Here is an 11,646-nt window from a genome sequence, read left to right as displayed (position 1 = left end):
AACTTACTGGGAAGACAAATATACAGAAGTGAAGGACAATTTGGAAGAAGAGAAGAAAAAAGCAATAGTGTTAAAAGAACACATGGTCTCAAGGGAGATTGTGAGAAGTAAGAAACAATTCTATTTTCATATAATTAAGCATTTGGACTCTAAATAAAGCTTAACTTTTGTCCTACTTCCATATTTTCATATGACTCCTCACATCTATCGGATGAGTTAATATGACAGAAAAGGAAAATGCTATATTTTGGAGAGGATGTGGGAAAATTGGGACACTAATGCGCTGTTGGTAGAATTGTGAACTGATCCAACCATTCTGGAGAGCAACTTGGGACTATAACCAAAGGGCAACCAAATTGTGCATACCCTTTGATCCAGCAATACCACTACTAGGTCTGCATCCCAAAGAGATGACAAAAATATGGGAAAGATTCACATGTACAAAAATATTTATAGCAACTCCTTTTGTGGTGGCAAAGAATTAGAAAATGAGGGGATGCCCATCAATTGGGAAATGGCTGAACAAGTTGTGGTACATGAGTGTAATAGAATACTATCGTGCTATAAGAAATTATGAGCAAAAAAAAAAGGAAGAAAGAAAGAAAAAAATGATGAGCAGATGATTTCAGAAAAACCTGGTAAGACTTACATGAACAGGTGCAAAGTGAAGTGAGCAGAACCAGGAGAATACTGGACACAGTAACAGCAACATTGTATGATGATCAAGTGATTGACTTAGCTCTGCTGAGCAATACAATGATCCAAGACAATTTCAAAAGACTCATGATGGAAAATTCTATTCACATCCAGAGAAAGAACTGATGGAGTCTGAATATAGATCAAATCATATTATTTTCACTTTATTTTTCTGAGTTTTTCCATTTTGTTCTGTTTCTTCTTTCATAACATGACTAATATGGAAATATGTTTTACATGATTTCACACATATAAACTATATCAAGTTGCTTACTGTCTTAGGGAGTGAAAAAATTTGGAATTCAAAATTCTATTAAAAACGAATGTTAAAATTGTCTTTATGTGTAATCAGAAAAAATAAAATATTAATTTTTTAAAAAAGAACACATGATCTTTCTGCAAGCAAAATGGTACATATAGACAACTTACAGATCACAGGTCTCCAGAAGAACATGATGAGTAAAAAAAAATTGAAAACCATAATGCATGAATTAATGCAGGAAAACTTCCCAGAACTTCTGAACACAGAAAACAAAGTGCCAACCAAAAGAATACAGAGATCACCTCCAGAATGAAAAATAAAATAAAAATAACCTTAGGCCACATGGATTGCATATTGGGGAGTGACTGTTGTTCTTATATATTTAAATCAATTCCCTACTTATCTTGGAGGTTAAACCTTAATCTGAGAAGTTGCTGCAACGTTTTTTTTCCCAATTAATTTTTTCCTCCTAGTTTTAACTTCACTGATTTTATTTTTCCAAAAATATCTGTCATTAAAGGATCAGATTAATGATGTTCAGCAAGGACTTTTCACCAGGTTAGCTAGTGGGTGATGATGTTTTTGGCCATAGCAACTCTCAATGTTTTGTGAAGCTCACATGAAATAACATGAACGCAATTTAAAAATACTTTTCGAATATAAGGATCACAGATTTAGAAGTAGAAGGTGTCTTTTAGGTCCACTAATTCAACCCCCTCATTTTACAGATGGATAAACTAAGGCACAGATAATTATATGCCCAATAATTATCATCATTATTATTTTCTTCAATGAAGTTGCTAGAAACCATGGTGATATGAGGTCCTGGACTTGTCAGCCCCTGACATCTCTGAGCTGAATTACTACTAACATAACAATAATAGAGATCACCACACCAAGAATTTATAAACTTCAAGTTACCTAGAATGAAAGTCTTTAAATATCGAGAGATCAAAATCATAAGGGAAGAGGATGAGGTCTACAGTAGGTTACTTAGGTTATCATCTTATCTGTTACTGAAATTGTACCAAGGATGTTTTCATTGAACCTACAGAAGTTGAATTTACATGTTGATATTTATTCAACTACAAAATTCAATTATTTTATCCAGCTGTGAAATAGTCTATGGAACATTAAATATAAAAGAATAAAAGCAGGACAGTGACTTGCCCCCAAACCATTTTATTCTCAATCCCCCCCAAAGATAAAAAAATTGTATTAATGATGATGATAAAAAAGATAAAAAGAATGATGATGATGATAATAATGATGATAAAAACAACAACAACAATAACAAATCACTATGAGACTACATTCAATAATGGATGTAAAAATGCCCTGAAAACTTAAAAGGAGCACATAAATATGAGGAAGTTAGTATTATCATAATTATTATATTGAATTAGAAATATTAATTATTGAATTATTGCATTGAATTAGAAATGTTATGAATATATAAAAATAAAATGGGAGTACAAAAGCACCTTATTCAAATTGTCTTCTATTGTCTCACTGTAGTATGAGAGTGATTTAGTTCTTGAAGGTTAAGGCAGCAGAAAACCATGGGACCAGATGGATTTATAAGTGTATTCTACAAAATGTTTAAAGAATCCCAATATTTAGCTATGTGACCCTGGGCAAGTCACTTAACCCCAACTGCTTCGCCAAAAAATACATATATATATATATTTTGTTTGAAAAAATGGGAAAAGAAAAGGTGTTAACAAATTCCTTCCATGATACATATGTGGTCTTGATGCCTAGACCAGAAAGAGTCAAAAGAAAGAAAGAAAACTATAAAGCCATAAACTATAAATCCCATAAAATGTTACCAGAGACTAAAGCAACATATCACAAAGATCATGAATACACTATGACTAGTTTGGATTTATGCCAGGAGTTCAGGGCTGGTTCAATATTAGGAAAATGATAAAAATAACTGATCATATGAATAACAAGAACAACAAAAATCATATGGTTGTATCAATAGACACTGAAAACTTTTTGACAAGTTACAACACACATTCCTGTTTATAAAAACACTGTAAAGCCTAAGAATAAATACATTTTTCTCAATATAATAAGTAATACTTATCTAAAACCAAGAACCAGCATTATATATAACACTACCCAAATTAATTCATTTATTCAGTGTTATACCAATGAAATTATCAAAGAATTACTTGATAAAGCTAGGAAAAAAATAATGAAATTCATTTGGAAGAATAAAAGGTGAAGAATCTCAAGAGCAATAATTTTTTTTAAAGTGGGAAGGAAAGGGGCTTAGCAGTACCAGATCTCAAATTATAACTGTAAAAGAATAATCTTAAAAATGATTTGAGAAATATCAGGGCAGAGCCAAGATGGTGGAGTGAAAGCAGTGACTTACTTGAGCTCTCCCCCAAACCCTTCCAAATACCTATAAAAAATGTCTCTAAACAAATTCTAAAGCAGCAGAACCCACAAAAAGACAAAATGAAACAAATTTCTAGCCCAAGACAACCTGGATGGTTGATCTGAAATGTATATTGTGCCAGGCTGGGAGAGGAGCGCAGTTCAGCATGGGCGCTGCAGGCCGCAGTGAACCTGAAGCAGGCCTCAGAGGACTGAATCCTGGGCAGTTGTGGCCATTTCCAGACTTCTCAACCCACAAATGCCAAAGACAACTTAGGTCAGTGGGAAAAGTCTGTTTCTGCATTGAGAGAGAAGCTAGATCTCAGCCCCAGTTTCCAAGCTCAGCCCTGGCCCCAGGGCGGCAATTGCTTCCTGCCCACAGACTGAGGAGGAATCAAGTGACTGATCAGAGAGAGATAGCAGGGATCTCTTTTCTGGTGCAGGATTCTCTTGCTTTGCCCGTGCTTGGATCTGGGTCACAGTTCTGAGGAGCGGTCCTGGGGCGAGGAGGAGCACTGGTGTGGTGGAGCTTGTAGTGGTGGTGCAGAGGGAATCTTCCTCACAGTTCCAAGACAGAAAAGAGTGCTTGTGATCACTCATAGACCAGAGCACAGGCCAGGAAAAGAGTAAACACCTCGGCCCTTATCATATCACCTTGGAAGAACTGAAAATTTACAGGTCCCTAGAAGTGTCTCTGAAAATAGCTGTACAAACCCTGAAGCTTGGGACAGTACATTCTCCACATTGGAAGCAGACTTCTATCTTAATAAAGAGTTCATATCTCAAGTAATTGGCTGGGATCATGAGCAAACCTCGCAAGAAGTGTCAGACCATAGAATCTTTTTTTGGTAACAAAGAAGATCAAAACATACAACCAGAAGAAGACAACAAAGTCAAAGCTCCTACATCCAAAGCCTCCAAGAAAAATATGAATCCAGTTCCAGGCCTTTGAAGAGCTCAAAAAGGATTTTGAAAAGCAAGTAAGAGAAACAGAGGAAAAACTGGGAAGAGAAATGAGAGTGATGCAAGAAAATCATGAAAAATAAGTCAACAGCTTGCTAAAGCAGAACCATAAAATGCTGAAGAAAATAACACCTTAAAAAATAACTTAACCCAAATGGCAAAAGAGGTCCAAAAAGCCAATGAGGAGAAGAATGCCCTAAAAAGCAAAATTGGCCAAATGGAAAAGGAAGTCTAAAAGCTTACTGAAGAAAATACTTCCTTAAAATTTAGAATAGAGCAATTGGAAGCTAGTGACTTTATGAGAAATCAAGACACTGTAAAACAAATCCAAAAGAATGAAAAATTAGAAAAAAATGTGAAATATCTCATTGGAAAAACAACTGACCTGGAAAATAGATCCAGGAGAGAGAATTTTAAAATTATTAGACTACCTGAAAGCCATGATCAAAAAAAGAGCCTAGACATCATCTTTCAAGAAATTACCAAGGAAAACTGCCCTGATATTTTAGAACCAGAAGGCAAAATAGAAATTGAAAGAATCCTCTAATCTCCTCCTGAGATTCCCAAAGGAAAACTCCTAGGAATATTGTAGCCAAATTCCAGAGTTCCCAGGTCAAGGAGAAAATATTACAAGCAACCAGAAAGAAACAATTCAAGTATTGTGGAAACACAATCAGGATAACACAAGATTCAGCAGCTTCTACATTAAGGGACCAGAGGGCATAGAATATAATATTCCAGAGGGCAAAGGAAATAGGATTACAACCAAGGATCACCTACCCAGCAAAACTGAGTATAATCCTTCAGGGGAAAAAAGGGTCATTCAGGGAAATAGAGAACTTTCCAGCATTCTCAATGAAAAGACCAGAGTTGAATAGAGAAGACTTTCAAGTACAAGACTTTAAGTGGAACATGAAGAGAAGTTGGTAGGAAACATGTCTGTTTTATCCAATTTAACACAAGCATTGGAAAAAATCAAAAAGATCTTTGTTACTTATATGGACAACTGGCTTAGCAACACAACAGCAGAACAAGAAGCTCTCCAGGCCAAAGTCAATGCCCAGGATTTCTATTATGTCATCTTGTACCTCATGGTGATGATTGGCATGTTCTCTTTCATTATTGTGGCCATCCTGGTGAGCACAGTGAAATCCAAGAAACTGGAGTGCTCCAATGACCCATATCATCAGTACATTGTGGATGACTGGCATGAAAAGTACAAAAGTCAAATTCTGAGTCTAGAAGATACCAAGGCTACCATTCATGAAAATGTTGATGCTGCAGCATACAAAATGTCTCCTTGACGATTGAGAAAAAAGTCCACATGCAGAAGACACGAAGCTATCATCTGCCTCTCTCTATGCATACATATACACATATTTATCCATTCATGTGTACATGTGTGTGTATATATATATCATTCCAAGCAGATGCATATTTATATTAGTATTTTAGCTAAGCAAACAGTATGGCAATGTGTGTGTGTGTATTCCAAGATAAAAGAAGTGAAACAAACTGATGGTTTATTTGAGAGAAATTAAGTTCCTTCCTCTCTGCTGAAACCTCTATAGCAAGTCAGATGGTAATAGGCCAATCAAAAGGCATGGTATCTTAATCTATATTGCTCACGTTTAATCCAATATTTTATGCTATATATACCTTTTATTCTTTAGGCACTGTAAACTTCCTGCCCAGAGCAACAATAAAGTTAAATTTTGAAATGAAAAAAAAAATGATTTGGTACTGATTAAGAAATAGAGAGGGTGATCAAATTAGGTATACAATACACAGATGCAAATGAACGTAGTAGTCTAGTATTTGATAAACCCAAAGATTCCAGCCGTTAGGACAATAATTTACTTTAACAAAAACTGTTAGGAAAACTAGAAAGCTGAGAAAAGCTCAGGTGCCAGCTAGGTAGGATAGTAGCTAGAGTGCTGACTCTGGAGTAGAAAAGATCTGAGTTCAAATTTAGTCTCAGACACTTACTAGCTGAATGACCCTAGGCAAGTTACTTCATCACTCTAGAACACAAATTTATATGTTTCCTTTTCCCAGACAATGAGAACTGTACAACCTAAACCATTTCCCTTTTTGCCTTAACTACTAAGAGAATGCTATTCAGATACTTATTCTGCTCTTCGCTACCTCTGTGACCTTGGGCAAGTCCCTTAACCTTTCTGAGCCTCATTTTGTCATCTGTAAAAGGCTAGTGAAAGTGATGGAATTCCAACCGAGGTATTTTAAAACCTAAAAGATGATGCTCTTAAAGTGCTGCACTCAGTATGCCAGAAACTTTGGAAAACTCAACAGTGGCCACCAGTGCCAGTTTATCTCCCAATCGTAAAGAAGGGCAATGCCAAGAAATGTTCAAATTACCGAACAATTGCACACACCAGCAAGGTTATGCTTAAGATTCTGCAAGCTAAGTTTCAGCAATATGTGAACCAAGAATTACCAGGGAAGTAGGATGGTTTTTTAAAGAGGCAGAGGAACCAGAGACCAAACTGCCAACATTTGCTGGATCATGGAGAAAGCAAGAGAGTTTCAGAAAAACATCTACTTCTGCTTTGTTGGCTACAATAAACCTTTGACTATGTGGATCACAACAAAATGTGGCAAGTCCTCAAAGAGATGGAAATACCAGGTCATCTTACTTTTCTCTTGAGGAACCTGTATGTGGTCCAAGGAGCAATAGTTACAACTGAACATGGAACAACTGATTGGTTTAAGATTAGAAAAGGAGTAAGACAAGGCTGTATGTTGTTACCTTATTTATTTAACCTATATGCAGATTACATCATGCAAAATGCCAGAATCAAAAGCTGGAATTAAGGTTGCCAGGAGAAATACCAACAATCTCAGATATGCAGACAATACCATTCTGATGACAGAAAGCAAAGAAGAATTAAGAAGCCTCCTGATGAGAGTGAAAGAAGAGTGTAAAAGCTGAATTGAAGCTTAACATCAAAAAAATTCTGATGAAGGCAACTGATTCCACCACTTCCAGGCAAACAGAAATGGGAGCAATGTCAGATTTTGTATTCTTGGGCTCAAAGATCATTGCAGATGGTGTCTGCAGTCACAAAATTAAAAGACTATTCCTTGGAAGAAAAGCTATGGCAAATCTGGACAGCACACTAAAAAGCAGAGACATCACCTTGCCAACAAAGGTCTGAATAGTCAAAGTTATGATTTTTCCAGTAGCAATTTATGACTGTGAGAGTTGGACTTACAAGGAAAACTGAGTGCCACAGAATTGATGTTTTCAAAACGTGGTGCTGGAGAGTACTTTTTAGAGTCCCTTGCACAGCAAGTCAAATTAGTCAATACTTAAAGAATTAGTTCAGACTATTCACTGGAAGGACAAATACTAAAGCTAAAGCTTAAATACTTTGGAAACATAATGAGGACACAGGACTCACTGAAAAAGATCTTGATGTTGGGAAAGATTGAAATCAAAAGAAAAAGGGGACAGCAGAGATTGAGATGGATAGATAGTGTCATGGAAACAATGAACATGAACTTGGACAGACTTTGAGAGTTAGTGGAGGATAGAACGGCCTGGTGTGCTATGACCCATGGAGTCACGAAGAGCATGACTGAATGACTGAACAACCACAAAAATGGGGGGGTGGGGTCATACTACCAGATGACATCTGAAATTTCTTCCACCTCTAAATTTTATGATTCTACTGCATCCAAAATTCATCCTGATGGACACTTGAGAACAGACTCAGATCAAGCCACATTCTCTATATTACTAGGCTACTTTCTAGGACTCTAATGTGTTCGGTCCAGTCACTCATCAGATATATCGTAATGATATAGATATGAAATAACAGATTATTGGCATGTAACTCGTCATTACATCGCATTGTTGTAGAGTTGATCATTGAACTTCAGTTGATTATTACCTTGTAGTAGGAGAATAATAATAGTTATAATTTGAGGGGGAAGTGGATGAAGACTTATGTGCTTTTGTTAGTAATGGGAACTTCCATGAGGAAACCCCCACCCCTTCTAATGCAGATCAGCACCTGTTCTACAATGGAGGGTTGCTATGGTGCTGAAAGAGTAACCAGGGTCACACAGCCAGTATACTTCAGAGGCCAGATTTGATTTGTCAGTAGGGTTGAAACAGAACCTTTGGATTCCCTGAGTCCCTGAGCCCAGCTCTCACCTGCCACTCATAGTCATGAGGCCAAGAAAAAACTTCAGGTGCCCATAGGGGAAAATCCAGGAATGAAAGTCAACAAGTTGCATCCGCCTCCAGTTGCCAAAATGACTCAGAGGCTATATTACCTCACACAACCAGCCAGAAGTCTGTGGACGGCTACAAAAAGAAAGGGAAAAAATAACAGATTCTGTTTCAGGCTGTTCTCTACTTACATTAAAAATGTGGAAGAAACAGACCTATAGGGTCTGGTGAGATGTTTGTGGCTGGCTAATAACTGGCTTTGGGGTTGGGGACTGAGTTTCCACACCACCAGAGTCCTAGATTAAGCTGCTGTCTCTCCACCCTCCTGAAAAAATTCCTCCCTTCCCCTTCCCTTCCTTCCCCAAGGGGAAAAGGATACACAGTAGTCTGGAGCTCATCTACCTTCCAAACTGCATTTCTGAGTCTTCCCATCCTTCAATAGAGCAACCCAAGCTAGGCCAATCCCATAGAGGTTGAAGAAGTAGCAAAGATGATTCTACTGATGATTTCTCCCTGATGTTAAGTGGGGTAGGCAGGCTATAACTCCCCCAGAGGACAAGCAGGAAGCTTGAGAAGGGGAAGGCGGTGTTGAAGGAAGAGTAAATGACACATTTTGTTCTTCACCTTGGTAGGAGGTGTTGGCAGTGGATAAGTAGTAGTGACCTATACTCATGAATACAGTCTACTGGCTTAATAGTATAATGGTTTTCTCAGCCTTCTCTAAGAAGCCAACCTCTCCTGTCTCAGGGCTTGGAAGATGAACTTTTTATTGATTTCTTCTCTTTAAAATGTAGCATTTTAAAACTGGAAGAGACCCACAATCGTCTGATCTTGCCACCTTATTTCACAGAGAAGGAAACTGAGGCTCAGATAGGAAAAGTTATTTGTCCAAGTTCATGAAACAAGCTTATGGCAGAGCTGGGACTCAAATACTTACATCCTAATTCCCAGCCCAAAACTTCCTCAACACCCCCATCACAACCATGTGGTTGTTAGTATAAGCCACACTCTTCCCCAAAATCAGACTGGTATGAAACTTGGGCGTGTCTTATAATGATGGTCTTAGTTTTATTCATTTTTATCATTTCTGTTTTTGAAGAGAGCAATGAGGATGAAAATAAGTAAAGCATTTTGCTTCAATTGAAAGAAAAAAAACTCCACAGGAAAGAAATATTTTACAGGTTACATGAGAGGCAGTGTGCTATAATGTGGAGAGAATCAGTCTCCAAGTTAAGAAGACCTGTGTTCAAGTTCTGCCGCCCAAACATTCTTGCTGAGAGACCCTGGGTCCGCCACTAAGTCAGCGCTAATATGGTGAGTAGCAGAGGGCCATCAGACTGCTTAAGAAGAGGTAAACCAGGGGCAGCTAGGTGGTACAGTGGATAGAGCTCTGGCCTTGGAGTCAGGAGGACCTGAGTTCAAATTTGACCTCAGACACTTGACACTTACTATCTGTGTGACCCTGGGAAAGTCACTTAACCCTGATTGCCTCACCAAAAAGCAAAAAGAAGAAGAAGAAGAAGAAGAAGAAGAAGAAGAAGAAGAAGAAGAAGAAGAAGAAGAAGAAGAAGAAGAAGAAGAAGAAGAAGAAGGAGGAGGAGGAGGAGGAGGAGGAGGAGGAGGAGGAGAAGAAGAAGAAGTAAACCAGCCCTGGTTGGAAAAATGGAGCATATTAAAGCTCCCATGAACAACATACATTGAGGTCAGGCTGTGAGTGGCCACAGGCTAAGAAAGATGAGGAAACTCAGTCTCAAAAAAACTAAAATAACAAAGTATATGCAATCACATTGCTATCACTAAAAATAGTTTAAATTAGGGAATAATTTTAGTGAAAATAAAGTGTTGCACATTAATAAACAAATTAAATAAGTAAATAAAATTCTTTTAAAATATTTTATTTCATCTTTATCTCATCCTTTTAAATGTCTTTTGGGTATATATGTTATAATTTACATAATACATGAGTACAGGACTATATATATACAATTTATAAATAAGTAAACATATATTAGGGGTATATACATATTCAAAACTGTATCTATAGGGGTAAGCAATAAAAATGTCTTTGGAGATAGTTGACCTGTAAGATAGAGCCCAAACTCTTTATCTTACCATTCAAGACTCTTTATAATCTGTCCTCAATTTATCCTTCTTACTTATCTCCTAGTATACAACCTCTACTCCAACCAAATTATCTATTCACTGTCCCTGGAATTTACAATGACCATTTCTGTTTCCTGGTCTTTGCTCATGCTATTCCTTCCTCCCCCACCTCTCTATCCAACATCCTTCAAAGATCATCTAAATTACTACCTCTTTCCCACTCCCTATCCTCTGTCTACAGCCATCTCCCCACTCCCCATCCCCCCAAACTCCCAGAGCTTTTTTAGTATCATCTTACTCCTTTGGTGTTATTGAGATACTGATTATGTTATTATTTAAATTCTATACAATGCATGGAACAATCTTATCACTCAAACTAGATTAACAGCTCTTTAGGTGCAGAGATCATACAATTATATAGATAAAGAGTTGGAAGGGACATTAAAAGTCATCTGGTAGTCATATCACTTTACAGATGAAACTGAGGCACAAAGGAGTTAAGTGACTGTAGCAGTGCCATATTTCAGTCATATGGTATACTTTTTTTATCTCTCCCACTCCCTACAGTGGATAGCACAGAACACTGAGTAGAGGTTCACCATCAAATCGAAACCAACCTCTTTGCAACATGGGTGGGCTCACAGTTACTGCACAAATCAGCGCCAACCATACGGAACTACAGGGATGTTACATCTTGTCAATATTTCAGAAAGCAATATTTCTTGATATTTGTCATCTCATAAGGAGATTTCCTGTCCAACCATGAGTGATAGTTATTATCTCTGGGCCATATGCTATTACTAAGAATTGATGTCAGAATTCTTTGAGCTGCAAGGTAGAAAATAAGACATACATTATGTGGGAATTCATTGTGCTTGACTCAGTCAGTTAACCAACAAACATTCATTATATTTGAGGCATTTTATTACAAAATTTTTGGGGGGGTTTTGCTTTTCAGCTGAGGGAGAGAGGTGGAAAGGAGAAAGAAAGAAAGAAAGAAAGAAAGAAAGAAAGAAAGAAAGAAAGA

At 37.3% G+C, this 11,646-nt stretch overlaps 1 protein-coding gene across 1 annotated transcript; it reads left to right on the top strand.

The window, feature by feature from the left end:
• The first annotated feature begins 5,250 nt into the window (after positions 1-5,250).
• LOC114025637 (potassium voltage-gated channel subfamily E member 2-like) lies at positions 5,251-5,619 on the top strand. The gene has a single exon (XM_027839105.1). It carries the CDS (start codon positions 5,251-5,253, stop codon positions 5,617-5,619), a length of 369 nt encoding a protein of 122 aa, XP_027694906.1.
• The last annotated feature ends 6,027 nt before the right edge of the window (positions 5,620-11,646 follow it).

The sequence above is a fragment of the Vombatus ursinus genome, unplaced genomic scaffold (assembly GCF_900497805.2).
Source record: "Vombatus ursinus unplaced genomic scaffold, bare-nosed wombat genome assembly UNPS02014832.1, whole genome shotgun sequence".
Classification (NCBI taxonomy): Eukaryota; Metazoa; Chordata; class Mammalia; order Diprotodontia; family Vombatidae; genus Vombatus; species Vombatus ursinus.
The sequence above is the reverse complement of the archived record's forward strand: the minus strand, read 5'-3'. Positions and strand labels throughout refer to the sequence as shown.

Excerpts from the sequence above, each read along its gene's own strand:
- LOC114025637 (XM_027839105.1), top strand. The coding sequence starts at position 5,251 with ATGTCTGTTTTATCCAATTTAACACAAGCATTGGAAAAAATCAAAAAG.